The 16,534-nt window shown below is 37.8% G+C and overlaps 1 protein-coding gene across 4 annotated transcripts in view; it reads left to right on the top strand.

Moving 5' to 3' along the window:
* Nucleotides 1-16,534, top strand: part of KPNA3 (karyopherin subunit alpha 3) — a 101,567-nt gene that overhangs the window by 72,316 nt on the left and 12,717 nt on the right. For all 4 annotated transcript variants that reach the window (XM_081045920.1, XM_081045923.1, XM_081045922.1 and 1 more), the window contains 4 exons: nt 807-892; nt 2,887-2,973; nt 3,365-3,534; nt 4,646-4,690. In XM_081045920.1, the coding sequence (XP_080902046.1) occupies nt 807-892; nt 2,887-2,973; nt 3,365-3,534; nt 4,646-4,690 (388 nt within the window). The remainder of the gene's footprint in view (nt 1-806; nt 893-2,886; nt 2,974-3,364; nt 3,535-4,645; nt 4,691-16,534) is intronic.

Here is a 16,534-nt window from a genome sequence, read left to right as displayed (position 1 = left end):
TCATTCCCCCTTTCAGTAGCACTCTATATTTAGTATGGCTGTAGAATAAATTGCAAGTTCTGAAGCTTGGGATTTGTGATGCCTACACCCCCACTCCACCAACACACTCTCTTAGATGACTGTCCCTTCCAATTTCATCCCCTAATGTTTTTGCATACTTTCTTGGCTTCAGCTCTCTTGATCTATTCCTTTTCATCCATATACCCATGCTACTTTTATTTGTATATCCAGCTGTCAGTACCTTCCTTTCTTCATCCATCTTTGAAAAGCTAGTTCAGTATTTACTTTCTTTATGAGGCCTTCCATCACTATTCCAAATTATAATGTCTCATCCTTCCAGCAAAATTATGCAGCCTTATAGTAACTCCAGTACGTAAAGTAGATGGTATAGTGGAGTCAAATGGGGTCCCAGTGTTAAGGTCAGTCTAGAAGCTGTGGCAGTGAGTCAAATGAGATGATGAGGGCCTCAGTTAGCACAGTGATATTAGCAGTGATGCTTCAATATAAGGAATATTTAGGAGATAAAATTGACATGACTTATTGATTAGATGTTTGTGGGAGGGGAAGGACTCAAGGAAAATAATGACTGGCTCAATGTTACAACTATCAGTGGACATAAAGAAGTAGGTTTACATTGACTGACTTTGGGAGCCAGTGAAACATTCAGGTGGAGATATCCAACAGGCAGTTGGATATAACAAGGTGAAATTCAAGGGTAAGATAAAGGATAACCATATCAATCTGCAGGTCATAAATTTATGTGGGAGTTAGTGTGCCTAAAAATTCCTTTTTATTGTTTTTTACAGTCCTTCATTACAGTTTGAAGCTGCTTGGGCGTTAACTAATATAGCATCAGGAACTTCTGCACAGACTCAAGCTGTTGTACAGTCTAGTAAGTAAAATAGCTTCCTTACTCACTGGACTTTTTTTTTTTTTTAATAAAGGCAAGGAAGTAGAATTTTATTGTAAAGACTAAATTTTATCTTGCAACATTTTTAAACTGGTGAATGTTATATTTTTGATGGTTGATATCTTTTCCATAGGTATCATTAACTTGTCATCAAATAATTTTAATTGTGGTTACTAGAAAGTGGAGAGTTTTATCTTTTTAGCTAGAGACCATCTCCTAATAACAGTTTTTAAATTTCTGTTTCTGATACCTCCACGGTGCTGAGTAGCTTATGCCTTTTAGCTTGTAACATAATAATATACATATAATTTTATTTTTTATTTTATTTTTTATATACATATAAAATTTTAAATTATGCTTACTGCTAGATGCGATAACTGTCATTATTGTGTTCACCAAACTGACAAAAGCTCTGAAAAAAAACTCGATGTACCAAGTACAAAACTGACTTTAGGTGGTGCTTAAGATGATTTAGGTAGTGTGTGGGGTAGGAATAATTACACTGAATCAGGTAGTGAGAATCAGGTTCTTTCAGTTTTCTTTTTAGATATTTTACTAACGTCAAGGGGACAGCTTCCAGTTAGATGTTAGTTGTAACAAAGGGAACAGATTTTCAATAGAGACTAGCAGGTATAATTTAATAACAGTATTTTGTTTTCATTTTTAATGTTTTGGTTATCTTCTATATTCTATTTGTGGTAAGTGGTACTGGTCTTCTATTTACAGCGGTGAAAAATTGGTTAAATTATAAATATGAGTTAGTTGAAACCCTCATACATTGCGGGCAGGAATATAAAATGGTGCAGCCTCTTTGGAAAAAACAGTTTATCAAAAGGTTAGTCATAGACCCAGCAGTTCCAATACTAGATGGAACCAAGAGATAGTAAACGTTCACACAAAGACTTGAACACAAGTGTTTGCAGCTGCATTACTCGTAATGGCCCCAAAATGGAAATAACCCAATAGCCATTAGATGATGAGTGGTAAACAAAATGCACAAAATTGAATACTATTCACCAGTAAAAAAAAAAAAAAATTAAATATGGATATACATGCTATAACATGGGTAAACCTTAAAAACCTTACACTAAGTGAAAGAAGCCAAACACATAAAAAAATAAGTTATACAATTTTATCTATATGAAATTGTGCAGAATAGGAAAATCTGTAGAGACAGAAAGCAGATTAAATGGTTGCCTAGGGCTAGGGGAGTGGGCAGTGGGACTGCTATTGGTATAAGATTTCTTTTGGGGGTGATGGAAGTGATGTAAAATTAGATTGAGGTGATAGCTACATAATAGCTCTTTTTAGTATAAATACTAAAAACCATTGAATTGTACACTTAGGTAAATTATATTGTATGTAAATTATATCCCAATAAAGCTGTTAAGTAAATAATACAGGTAGCGCAGAGATACAGCAAAAACTCCTGGAGGTAGTATACAACTGACTAAAATTTAAGAAAAAGTGAACTGGTTTATGCTAAGTTTTCTACCTGGAATGAGTATAATACCAGTGTTTTAGAATTTGGGTTAATATACAAATTATGTAAAGAGTAGAATTATAATGATAAATTATTTTTAAAAAATATGAGGTAGGCCTGATATGTAGGAATAATTAGTTATTTAGTTAATCCCATATCAGTAGTTGGTATCACATTGACTAAAATATTATATTCTAAGGTTATGTGTTTGGGTAGCAACTTCTTTTTTTTTTTTTTTTTTAGTGCATTATAGGAAAAATTGCTGCTGTTTTCTTTTAGTTAATGATAAATAACAATTTTTATATGCTATTAATAGGTGTTTTACTAGAATATTACTAGGGGAAAATAATAACTAAAATTGACTATTTTTAGGGTAAAAGTGTTTGCCCCATTTGTTCATTCAGGTTCTGTGTATTTTATCAGCTTATTTAGGCTTCAGTCTATAAACTCTTCAACATTTTGTAGTCTAAATACCAGCTTTTCTGTATTATAGATGCCGTACCTCTTTTTCTGAGACTTCTCCATTCACCCCATCAGAATGTTTGTGAACAAGCAGTATGGGCTTTAGGAAACATTATAGGTAAGTGGCGTTTAGGTTTGAAAAGACTCCAATTAAGAATCTTAATTAACTTTTTTCCTGCATTGGCATAGCCATTACACACTATGTTTCCTCTAATTTTAATGTGGGTTGATTATCTTCTTGCCTCATAACTTAAATGGTACCTCTAATAGTACCTACTAACTTAAAATGGTACCTTTTTGAAACCGATATGCAATTTGCTATCAGGATTTGTAGGTTAAATTTATGTTCCCCCAAAATCAAAGTCTGGAGAAAACAGCAACACTTGATGCCCTTGACTAATGGTGAGGAAACATAGCACATCAGTGTCCCAACATGAGCCATTGCATACATTTCAGACTTCCTCATCCTGAATGTAATTTTTTTTTAAATACAATTTTCATTTCTGTAGGTGATGGTCCTCAATGTAGAGATTATGTCATATCACTGGGAGTTGTCAAACCTCTTCTGTCCTTCATCAATCCCTCCATTCCCATCACCTTCCTTCGGAACGTCACATGGGTCATTGTCAATCTCTGCAGGAATAAGGACCCCCCACCGCCTATGGAGACAGTTCAGGAGGTAAATGAAGAATGGCAAAGGCCAGATGGTATATTTTCCCTATGTTTATGGCTTTACATTTTCATGTACAGGGAATGAAATAATGCATATTTCATTTCAGGTATGAGATTTTTTAAGTAACATGTCTTTTAATTTTTGACTCCTGTACAAAAATATGGCACCTGAAAGAATGTCAGTCCACCCTAATTCTGACTTTTAAATGACTATTTTTATAAAAAGAAAGTATCCCAAAGTTTTATTACAATACTGCATTGGTGGTTTAACACGTAAAAAATAAATAAACGATAAAACTAGTGTACTTATATACAAATGTTCTTGAGTGAATTTACATTAAGTCCATTGAAGTTTCCCTTGATTTCTGACAAAATTAATGTCCCTGAATGTGTAAAAGTAAACAAAGTAAAACTTTTCTATTTATATCTAATTTATAAATGGATCTTAGTAATTTTTAAGTTTTCAAAAATCCTACATAATCTAATCTCTTGACTGTAGAGAAATGTTCACTATGAATCTTTATAATTGACACCTTTTGTTGGCTTTTGCTACCTTTTGCTGTTATGGAAGGTCTAGTGTGATTCCCCCGCCCCCTTCTCCTTCCCTCCCTCCCAGATTTTAAAAAAAGATCTGTGAGGCCTGAATTTAGCAAACTTTATACTGGGTATAATTTTCTTGACTAAATCTGAGCTCAGAAATTAATTTGACTCAAATAGCTTATGAAATAAAACTTGTATTTACTTTAAGCAGTGAGATAATGATGGCAATTTTAAGAGTAGCTTTTTAAAAACAGCTACACTGTATACTTGTATCTCCATTCTTTCCACTTGACATTAGATGTCATACCGAAGGTTACTGAAAACAAATGTTTTTCCTTTAAGGTACATTAATCTCCGTCAGATGTATTTGAATATTTTGATGGGTATCTGAAATATTTTTGGTTTTTCAGATTGAATTGATCAGATTTTCATTTTCCTAATAGAGAGTCAAACAAATTTAATATTGTCTTTCTTGCCCTGCAAATAGTATTTACTGCTTTTTGTATCACAGTTATTCATTTTTACAAAGACATATTTATCAACTCTGGTGTTACTTATTGTCTATCTTCTCTCCTCAGATTTTGCCAGCATTATGTGTCCTCATATACCACACGGACATAAATGTAAGTAAAGCAGAAGCTTAAATTTGGGATTTTGTTGTTGATGGAAGTAGACGGGTTATTTATTCTTTAGGCTTTTAATAAGTGTCAGCATATATTTTATTGAGTTGTTAAACTTCTACAGTGCATAAGCAGTTTTCAGAAATAGGATTAAGGTTAAATTAAGTTTATAGCTTAAATCATCCAAACAGCTAAATGCTAACTTCAGAGAAAATATCACATATATAGTTTATGTATTTATCTGTATCATTATTAGTATTGTTTTAAAATGTTAGTATTATAAAGCGGTAAAAACTTGATAAAATATCTTCATTTTTTAAAAATCTCATTTGCTTCTTATAATAGGTAGACTAGATATCATTGTCCCCATTTTACAAAATATGAAACTGAGCCTCAGGGGAAAGGGTAAGTGACTTATTCAAAGTTGCAGAGCTTGTAAGGGTCAGAGTCTATGTTCAAGACAGATCTTCTGATGACAGTTCTTGTGTGCTTTCCATGAAACCACACTGCCTCTCAGGCTATCACCTTTTGAGGTTTAGTATTGAAGAATATCAAGTATAGTTTTAAATGCAAATACATTTTTAGATGATTTGTTAAGTGTTCACTATATATATATTCCGGCAAATATTTTTATTAGGCAATCTGAAAATTCTCCAAAATGTAGCAAAGCAAAGTGTTACTCTTCCATTGAGTAAAACAATGAGTAAATTTAATTGAATCTAGAGTTGATTCTAGCATTGATCTGGCTTCTGTTGTTCCAAATGAGATCTCTTTCTGATTTGTTGTATGTTTGTGTTTTTATAATCTTATTTTTGTTTATACACGCACATAATGCGTATGTGTGTTTGTGCCAGAATTGTGTGATTTATCATTGGGATGAAGAAAATACATATTTGCTTACATTTCTCGAGAGGCAGTATAGTTCATATAAAAATACTGAACCACATTTCTCTAGTTTATTTTAGGACATTAAGCTCTTAGGAAGGAGTCTTTTAAAGGTAACTAAAATAACTTTTTATTTGTGATATTATCCTGAAGTATCATAAAAATTAAATGAAACCTTTTTAGTTATATGCTATCCTATTTTCAAAATAGATAGAAAAATGACTTAGCAAAAGACATACAAGATAATACATGTCATAAAAAACAAGGAGGAAGTAAAATTATACCAAAAAAATGTATTTGTTGCTATCGAATGCCAATTTTAGTTTTATGCTTTCTGACAGCCAAGATTAAAAGGGAAATAAGTAAAATATATTTCCATCAAGACTTTTCCCCAGGACGTTATGGAATTGATTATAGGTAAATAAAAGCTTCTACCACCTGTTGATTGTGGTTATTCAAAGCCAGGGGTATTAAAGTGTCAAAGTACTGTAGTTATAGGTATATTTGTCAAGGTTAACAAGCAATCACAGATTATTCCCCTAAAGCCAGAATTGTGCCAGGAATTATAGGCTCAAAAATAAAGAAGATATAGAGACCCTGCCCTCTAAGACCTCAACATTAGTAGCAGGTAAAAAACAGTGCAAAGAATGAACTTTGTCGATGACTATGCTAAATCTATTTCTATAGTCTCTTTTATCCTATCAGCACCTTTATGAGATGGTTTTTCCTCTTATTTTACAAATAAGGATATTGAAATTCAATAATATAAAATAACCTAACTAAAGTCACAGAATGATGACTAAGAGCCATAGCTGAAAATTAAAACCAGGTCAAAGGCCTATGCTCTGTCATACCATGATCACATGAACACACATTATGGTGTGTAAACAAGAAAACAAAGTAAAATAGAGGAATAACCAAAGTGTTAGGTTAGGGAAGCACATCTTTCTGGCAACCAGAACGCTTCACTGAGAAAGGAACATTTGAAATAAGCATTATAAGGAGAAAGATGGTGGTAGAAGTGACAAAGATGATTATAGTACTTATTAAAGGTTTAAAATATGCTAGGCACTGTTTGAAGTACTTTTCATATGTTCACTCATTTATTGCTTACAAAAACCCTGTGAGATTGCTACTGTCATCATCTCCATCTTACAAATGTGGTAAAAGAGGCAGATATAATTAAGTAATTTCTCTAAAGTCATATAACTAGGATAAGTAGGGTTTGTCAAGTTGATAAAGTAATTTCAGGAACAAGAGGAAAGCTTCAGGACTCAAGAATACATGGAGGGTTTGGTGAATACAGGTAGTTAATAACAGCACATTTGTTAGGGAGTTAAGTTGCAGGGTTTTGAATCCAGTGTTAAGGAGTTTGTGCTTCATTTTGTAATCAGTACAGAGTCATTGAAGATTTTTAAATAGGAGTGATGTGCTCTTATCTATCATAGACAGATAATTTAAAATTGGCCTGGTAGATTTGGAATAGGGAAAATTTGAATGTAGGCAGGCCTGTTTTGTTATCATAGTAGGCTTAAGGAAGTTCATGAAGCAGTAATGGTTAGGAAAGGAAAAATACTAGTGTTAAGAGATAAAGTGAGTAGAACTTCAAGAAGAAAGAATCAAAGAAGTAAAAATGACTTTGGTTTCTAATTTAACAATTTGAATAGATAATCCATAGACTATCAGAAGGAATAAAAAGGATGTGACTGGTACAGGAAGATGATTTTATTCTAGGACGGACACGTTGATTCTGATTTACTTGTTCCTGCATAGCAGTTTCCAAAAAGGAAAAGGCAACAGAGATTTGAGATTTATCAATATTTAAGGGATTCGTAAAAATATGGACATTGAATAAGATTCAAAAAATTTAATTCTAAGGAATTCTCTTCATTTGAGCAGCCAAAGGAAGAGGAACCTGCAAAAGAGTTATTTTTTTAAAGTAATTTTTTTTGTTTTTTAATTACAGTTGACATACGATATTAGATTAGTTTCAGGTGTACAGCATAGTGAAACCTAGTACCCATCTAACACCACACATCGTTACTACAATATTATTGACTATTTTCCCTATGCTTTGCTTTACGTCCCCATGACTATTTTGTAATGACCAATTGGTATGTCTTAATCCCTTCCCCTTTTCATCCATCCCCCCAACACCCCTCCCATCTGGCAACCATCAATATGTTCTCTGTATCGATGAGCCTGTTTCTGTTTTGTTTGTTTATACTGTTCTTTAGGTTCCACATATCAGTGAAATCACATTGCATCTGTCTTTCTCTGTCTGACATACTCAGCACCATATCCTTCAGGTCCATTCATGCCCCTGCACATGGCAAGAACCCATTCCTCCCTTCCATGGCTGAGCAATATTCCATTGTATATATGTACCACCTCCTCTTTATCCATTCTTTCATTGACAGACCCCCAGCTGCCTCCACATCTTGGCCATTGTAAACAATGCTGCAATGAACATATGTATGCACAGGTCCCCTTGAAGTAGCATTTTGGATTTCTTCAGATAAATATCCCGAAGTGGGATTACTGGGTCCTTCTTTGTCTCTTGTTATAGCCTTTATTTTAAAGTATATTTTGTTTGGTGTGAGTATTGCTACCCCAGCTTTTTTTTTTTCCCCTTCCATTTTCATGAAATATCTTTTTCCATCTCTTTACTTTCAGTCTGTGTGTGTCTTTCGATCTAAAGTGAGTCTCTTGTGGAAGCATATGTAAGAGTTTTGTTTTCTTCTCCATTCAACAACCTTATGTCTTTTGTTTGGAGCATTTAATCCATTTACATTGAAAGTAATTGTTGATAGATATGTAATTGCCATTTTATTATTCATATTTTTGATCTTTTTTTCTTCTTCTTAAAGAAGTTCCCTTAACATTTCTTAAAATACTGGTTTGCTATTTAAGTTCCGTTAGCTTTTTCTTGTCTGGAAGCTCTTTATTTCTCCTTCAATTTTAAGTGATATCCTTGCTGGATAGAGTATTTTTGGTCGTAGGTCCTTGCTTTTCATCATTTTGAATATTTAGTGCCAATCCCTTGTGACCTGCAAAGTTTCTGTTGAGAAATCAGCTGACAGTCTTATGGGAGCTCCCTTGTAGGTAACTAAGTGGTTTTCTCTTGTTGCTTTTAAGATCCTCTCTTTGTCTTTAAGCTTAGGCATTTTAATTATGATGTGTCTTGGTGGGAGCCTCTTTGGGTTCATCTTGTTTGGGGCTCTCTGCACTTCCTGGGCTTGTAGGTCTAGTTTCTTCACCAGGTTACAAGATTTTTGTCATTATTTCTTTAAATAGGTTTTCAATTACGTTCTCTTTCTCCTTCTGGTACCTCTGTGGTGTGAATGTTGGCACGTCTGATGTCCCAGAGGCCACTTAAACTATCTTCTTTTTTGATTCTTTTTCTTTTTGCTGTTCTGTTTGGGTATTTGCTGCTACCTTAACTTCTAAATCTCTGATTCAGACTTTTACTTCATTTAATCTCCTGTTGATTACCTGTAATGTATTTTTTATTTCAGTTATTGTAGTCTTCATTTGTGAATGGTTCTTTTTTGTTTTCTATCTCCATTTTTGTTTTGAACTTCTCCCTGACATCATTGAGCATCCTTATAACTAGTGTTTTGAATTCTGTGTCTGGTAGATTGGTGTTTTGTTTTGTTTTGTTTTGTTTTCAATTTATTGGGGTGACACTTGTTAGTAAATTTATGTAGATTTCAGGTGTACAATTCTGTATTACATCACCTATAAATCCCATTGTGTGTTCACCACCCAGAGTCAGTTCTCCTTCCATCACCATATATTTGCTCCCCCTTACCCTCATCGCCCACCCCCCACCCCCTTACCCTCTGGTATCCACTAAATTATTGTCTGTGTCTATGAGTTTTTCTTTCTCATTTGTTTGTCTTGTTCTTTTGTTGTTTTTGGTTTATATACCACATATCAGTGAAATCATAGGGTTCTCTGCTTTTTCTGTCTGACTTACTTCACTTAGCATTATACTCTCAAGATCCATCCATGTTGTCACAAATGCTCCTATATCATCTTTTTTTAATGCCGAATAGTATTCCATTGTGTATATATATATATATATATATATATACCACAACTTCTTTATCCATTCATCTATCGAAGGACATTTTGGTTGTTTCCATGTCTTGGCCACCGTAAACAAAGCTGCAATGAACATTGGAGCACACGTGTCTTTATAGAGAAATGTTTTCAGATTTTTTGGGTAGATACCCAGGAGAGGAATTGCTGGGTCATATGGTAATTCTATTCGTAATTTCTTGAGGAACCTCCACACTGCCTTCCATAGCGGCTGCACCAGTCTACATTCTCACCAACAGTGTATGAGGGTACCTTTTTCTCCACAGCCTCTCCAACACTTGTTGCTATTTGTCTTGTTGATGATAGCCATTCTGACTGGGGTGAGGTGATATCTCATTGTGGTTTTCATTTGCATTTCTCTGATTATTAGTGATGTTGAGCATTTTTTCATATATCTACTTGCCATTTGTATGTCCTCTTTGGAGAAATGTCTCTTCAGGTCCTCTGCCCATTTTTCAGTTGGGTTGTTTGTTTTTTTGTTGTTGAGTTTCATGAGTTCCTTGTATATTTTGGATATTGGCCCCTTATCGGAGGCACTGTTTGCAAAAATCTTCTCCAATTTAGTTGGTTGCCTGGTAGATTGTTTGTCTCCATTTTGATTAGTTCTTTTTCTGGAGCTTTGTTCTCTTCATTCATTTGGGACATGTTTCTTTGTCTCCCCATTTTGACTGCCTCCCTGTGTTTGTTTCTATGTATTAGAAGCAAACTCCTGGTCTTAGTAAAATGGCCTTATGTAGTAGGTATCCAGCGGGACCCAGTGGCACAGTCTCCCTGGTCACCTGCGCCGTGTGCTGCAGGTGTGTCCCGTATGTGGGTTGTGTGCCCTTCTGTTGTAGTCAAGCCTTTGTTGCTATTTGCACATCAGTGGGAGGAGCTGACCTTCAGGCTGATTGGTTGTAAGGACTGGCTGTAACTTCAGTGGAGGAGCTGTTTTGTAGGGGCTGAGCCTACCGAGCAGGATTTGCTGGAGTAGGGCTCAGGTGCCTGCCCAGTCTGCCTTTGGTTTTGTCATCTGTGCAGATGGCTTGGTACTGATCCGGGGTGGTTCAAATCAGGCCAGAAGGTGTGCCAGCCCCGGGGCCTCCTGTGAGGGGCCCAACCACAGGCTAAGTTCAGCTGCAGCCTGTGTCCTGCCCAGGGACACCTAGCACGGCCACAAAGCAATCTGCAGATGTCTTACTTACGCTGGGCTTGGAGGTGCCTGGGAAACGCTAAGCTATAAACCAAGGCCAGCTGCCACTAGTGCCCAGCTTGGGGCTGCTTAGTAAGAGGTGCGGGGCACACCAAGCCAGATGCTGCTTGTTGCGGTTTGTGAACCTTTCAGAGATGTTAGGAAAGTCCACAGCATGAGCCAAGGCAGGCCGTTTGCACGGAAAAGCCACTGGAAGCGTCTTGGGTGGGATTGCAGGTTGTTTAGGGCAGGGTCTCAGGGAATCACCAGGGCAGACTAATAGTTTTGCCACGTTGATGACAACTTACTAAATATGGCATCCGTCTGCGTCTGCATGCTGGGATGGGGGAGGGCTGAACAGAGGAACAATGTTTACTGCCAGCACTTCTATTGGGAGAAAACTGCCCCTCCAGCCCTCGCCTGTACTCAGATAATTCAGTTCCTCCCATGTGTCCCTGACACTTTTTGAGCTGCTGTCCCAGCCCTGGAGCTCAGAGCGAGTGAGTCCATCAGTGAGTAAGTCCATGTACAGGCCCTTTAAGAGGAGTGCCTGGGACTGCAGCCACCCTCATCTCACTCAGCAACAATCTCTGCTGATTTTCACAGTCAGAAGTTGAGGGGACTTCTGTTTTTAGCAGTAGAACCCTGGTCTGGACAGCCTGGTATGTGGCTGGGACCCCTTGCTTCTCATGGGGTCCTCCATAACCGAGACATCCCTCCCAATTTTTAACCTCCAATCGCGGATGTGGGACCAACTCAATCTGTATCTTCACTCCTCCTATCAGTGTTAATGTGGCTTTTTCTGTATGTTCTGAGTTGTAGGACTTCTAGACTTGAGGCAATTCTTAATGATGGTTGTTCTGTAGTTTAGTTGTAATTTTGATGTGGTCATCAGATGATGCAAGCACAGCATTGACCTACTTCACCATCTTGACTGGAAGTCTGCAACAGAGTTTTAAAAATAAAGAGATGTAAGCATAAATTATGAAACAAAGTGTAGGGGGGGAAAGGCAGCAATTTAGCAGATTCTAGATGATGCAGAGTCTTGTAGACCACCTTAAGAGCCGTATATCCTTTTTTTGTAGCTGATAGAGAGCCAGAGAATAATGATCTAATTTATATTTTGGATTGATAACTCATACTACTAAATGGTATATACATTTTAGGGGAAATTGGAGTTGAGAAGATAGATCAGTGGTGTTTTTGTGGTATGGATGGGAGAGAAAATGAGGACCAATACTAGAGCTTAGACATTTTGAATAAAACGATAAGACTTGTGGGCTGGCCCGGTGGCTCAGGCGGTTGGAGCTCCGTGCTCCTAACACCAAAGGCTGCCGGTTCAATTCCCACGTGGGCCAGTGGGCTCTCAACCACAAGGTTGCCAGTTCAACTCCTCAAGTCCCGCAAGGGATGGTGGGCTGAGCCCCCTGCAACTAGAAAACGGCAACTGGACCTGGAGCTGAGCTGCGCCCTCCACAACTAAGACTGAAAGGACAACAACATGAAGCTGAACAGCACCCTCCACAACTAAGATTGAAAGGACAACAACTTGACTTGGAAAAAAGTCCTGGAAGTACACACTGTTCCCCAATAAAGTCCTGTTCCCCTTCCCCAATAAAATCTTTAAAAAAAAAAACAAAACGATAAGACTTGAGAAATATTTAGATGATAAAATTTGCTAGTTTTGTTCTGGGTGATGAGAATAAAGGGGACTCAGGGATAATATCCAGCTTTCTAAGTTGGATTTTAAGGTAAGACACAACAAAAAACAAGAATAGCAGCAGGAAAAAGTATAAAACAGCAGGAATGATTTAATTTCAGACAATGACTAGTGTGAATGCTGGAGAAGCTAGGTTGGGGTATGGAGATAATTAAGTGGTTTATGGACTTTAATATGCCTCTGTGACATTAGCAGGAAAACTTTATATTGACCCTGAGGATGAGAGAAGAAATCTGGACCAATTCAAGTCAATCTGTGTTTATTAGCTTTCTAGTTATTTTGCTACTTTAAGTTAATTTGCAATTGCTGTGATTCAGTAACATTTGGTTTTCCTGCCCTTTTCAGAGTTGTTCATCCATGGTTTGACATGCCTAGACAATTTTGAGTGTTGCCTAACATTTGATACAAATCTAGCTTATTTTACTAGTGGTACAAAATGAAATTAATCATTCATAGCAGGTTGGTTATGTGCTGAGACTTGAATGGCATAAATGTGTTGGGGTCCCCGAGACCACCCTGAAGTTCAGTGATTTGCTAGAAGGAATCATTGAAAAGCTGTTACACTCTTGCTTATGGTTTATTAAAGAAAAGGATACATATTAAAATCAAAGGCAAAAGTCGCACAGGGTAGGGTTTAGGAGAAACCAGGTGCAAGCTTCCCGTGTTCTCTCCCAGTGGAGTTCCAAGGACAGCGCTTTATTCTCCTAGCAACCATGTGTGACAGCACATATGCAATATTGCCAGCCAGAAGCTCCTGAACTTTGGCGTCCAGCGATTTTATTGATGATCAGTCACATATGCATGAATAGCCTGCATGACTAACCTTAGCGACTCAATCTCCATCCCCTCCCAGACGTCAGAGTGATAGAGTATGGCCCAAGGCCCCGGGCAAACAAAAAGAGGTGTTCACTATAAAATCACATTGTTAGCATAAGCTCTCTGTCTGGACCCAAGGCCTCAGGTATACAGTGTTACCAGGCAGGATAATACAAGGGTTCAGATTATCCTGAAGGAGCTGATGGACAACCAATCCTTTCTTTGGAATGTGTAGGATGTGAGTACCCCAAGCTTACTCAGTTACCTTTTACTGCATATAAGGATTATATGTAAGTGTACACTTGAAACTTGATTCAGCTCTAGTTGTCTCTGAAGCATGGGTTAACATCATTAACATCCATAGATATTCCCTAGACATCTAATCTTTCATAAACCTTTTAGCTTTTGTCCTATGTTTTTTCTATTTTGTTGTAAAACAATCACTTTAGGACAAAAATACTCTCTTTTCATTCAATAAAAATGTATTTGTATTCCTCATACCTTTTTTTTATCAAACACCCATCTTATTCTCTATATGCAATTGTTTTCTATCACCTTAACATCCCAATCAGGCTTTATATGAGTGGCTGGATCTTAATGTGAGGCATTTTCTACCCTTTTAAGCCTTTTGAAATGATGCTAAAGTCTCCAAACTTACCATCCTGGTTTCCCACCTGGTTGGCTAGCCCCAAAGCCAGCTGGGCAGTGGGCAACTGCATGTCATTGGTTTTTGTGTTTTTTTTTTCTTTTAATTTTTATTGGGGAACATTGGGGGATAGTATGTTTCTCCAGGGCCCATCAGCTCCAAGTAGTTGTCCTTCAATCTACTTGTGGAGGGCACAGCTCAGCTCCAAGTCCAGTCACTGTTTTCAATCTTTAGTTGTGGGGGGCACAAACCCACCATCCCATGTGGGAATTGAACCGACAAGGTTGCAACCTTGTTGTTGAGAGCCTGAGCTCTAACCAGCTGAGCCATCCGGCTGCCCCTCCGAAGCTCAGCGGCAGCTCGTTGGCCTAGCCAATTGCAGTTCTCTGGACGGTCATTTTTATACATGCAGTCATCCAAAGCCCCCCCTGCTGCCACCAGGAGGTGGCTGATTATCGTGAGAATTTTAGAGCATGGGTTACCCATTTTGCATTACTCCTTATGGGCTGTGTCCACGCTCCCGCACCCCCACCCCCGTGCCTGCTAAAGCTCGAGCATCCTCACATGCACCCCTCCTTAGGAAATCATCCTGCTGGTGCCCGTTAGTTTGGGCATCCCCACAAACCTTGTTATGGACAATGCCTAGTCCCAACCTGGAGGATACCCTCCCCTGTACCAAACATGACTGGAGGATACCCTCTCTAGGTGCCAAATGCAAAACAGGAAAGCTTCCCCGGAGGATACCCACCCGGTACCAAACCTGACTGAGGGATACTCCTCTTGATACCAAACCTGAATCATATCGACGGGCCCTCTCGGTCCAGACATATGAACCGAGGTCACTGGGTGAGGGTCTTCTACATAAACCAAATAAAGTCTTCAAGACCTCAGCTGCAAGCCTGGAAGAGCTTGGATCCGAAAGGACTTACTCAAGACCCTCAGGTGCTGCTGGGAAGACCACCACACAAACCAAGGGGTTTGTGGAGGCGGCAGATGCATTAGTTTCAGGCCGGCATTACAGGCCGTTGCTTCAGAACCTCGTGTTGAGTGCTATGTCAACCGATGGTTGTTGGTGCCAGTTCAACGCCAACAGCAGCTCCCAATTTGGAATGAGGTAAAGAGGGTGACTTTATTCAGTGCAAACAGCTCAACTGTGATATAGCATGGCGATGCGGCTTGCTTTGGGCGAGGCCCCCCTCCTGCTAGACAGTTCTGCTCTGCTCCAGCAAGACACCTTCACCAACCGGGGAAACGGCCCTCAGTTCTCATGGAAAGTGCACTCCTTGATCAAGAGGGGAGCCGACTTAGATAGAGAGGAGTCCCTGCCTTAGGTTGGTCCATCCTCATGCAAATGAGGACTCCAAATTCTCACAGTTTAATTGGTCCAAAGAGCACTATCCAGACTGGTCAGAATGGACCTACTCTGATTGGTCAGGTGAAGATGCTAATGAAGATATAGCTATTGACTCTGATTGGATGGGAAAAGTCTCATTCCTTTTGGTTGAAGTACAATTCCAGGAGTTCCTTTATAAGTGCTGGCTGGGACCACAGGAACACAGTGCAGCCAGGCAGTTGAGTGCAGGCTTCTGCCTGAGGCATGGCTTGTGTGAGAGGCCCCTGTTTAGAAACAGCTGCTAGGCTCTGTTTTTAAATTTGAGCCCAGTTAACTACCAGGAGCCCTTCTTGATAGGTATCTTCTTCCTTGGGTCAATAGCAATATCTGCAAAGCATAACAAAAAAAGGTATGCCTGTATATTTATAAGATCTATGTCCTCATTTTTTTCCTACTTCCCTAATATTAACAGTAGTGTGTGAATGTCTATTATTCGTATATTTTATGTTTTTTCTTGTGTCTTTTTAGTTTCTGCATTGTATGATGTTTGCAGAGTTATTTGGTAAACAGATGTTTATAACTGTTATATCTTTGTTGTAAATTGTGAGATTTAGCTTTATAAATAGCCTTCTTTGTTATTTGTAATGCTATTAGCCTAAATTCTACTTGTCTAACAGAATTGCAGTCTGTTTTCTTGTCATTTACTTGGTGGACCTTTGCTCATCCCTTTATTTTTAGCCTTTCTGAATTGCTTTTAGTTGTGCCTCTTGTATACAGCATAGAGTGGGTTTTGTTTTTTGGAGCCAATATAAAAATCTTTTTCTTGTTATAGGTGAGTTAAGTCCATTCACATTGTTTGATATTTTTATGTTTTGTTTTAACTTTGTCATATTATTTTGTATAATGATTTGTGTGTTTTATTTTCTACTTAGTGTGCTTTTCTCTTTTTAAATTTCTTTTGGTATTTAGGAAGATTTGGCTTTGTTCTAATGTTACCTTTTTACTTACATTTTTTATAATTCCCTTTCCTTTGTTACTATGTCTCTGGTTGGACAGCTTTAAATGGTATTCTTTGGCTCCTATGTCTTAACCTGTACAACAGTTGATGAGCTTTTCTCTGGCTTTATCCTACCATTCTTTAATCTGGAGGGTTTATGTCTCTTGTTAAA

This window comes from Rhinolophus hipposideros (assembly GCF_964194185.1).
Source record: "Rhinolophus hipposideros genome assembly, chromosome: 4".
Taxonomy (NCBI): domain Eukaryota; kingdom Metazoa; phylum Chordata; class Mammalia; order Chiroptera; family Rhinolophidae; genus Rhinolophus; species Rhinolophus hipposideros.
Note: the sequence above shows the minus strand (reverse complement) of the source record. Positions and strands in the feature narration are given on the sequence as shown.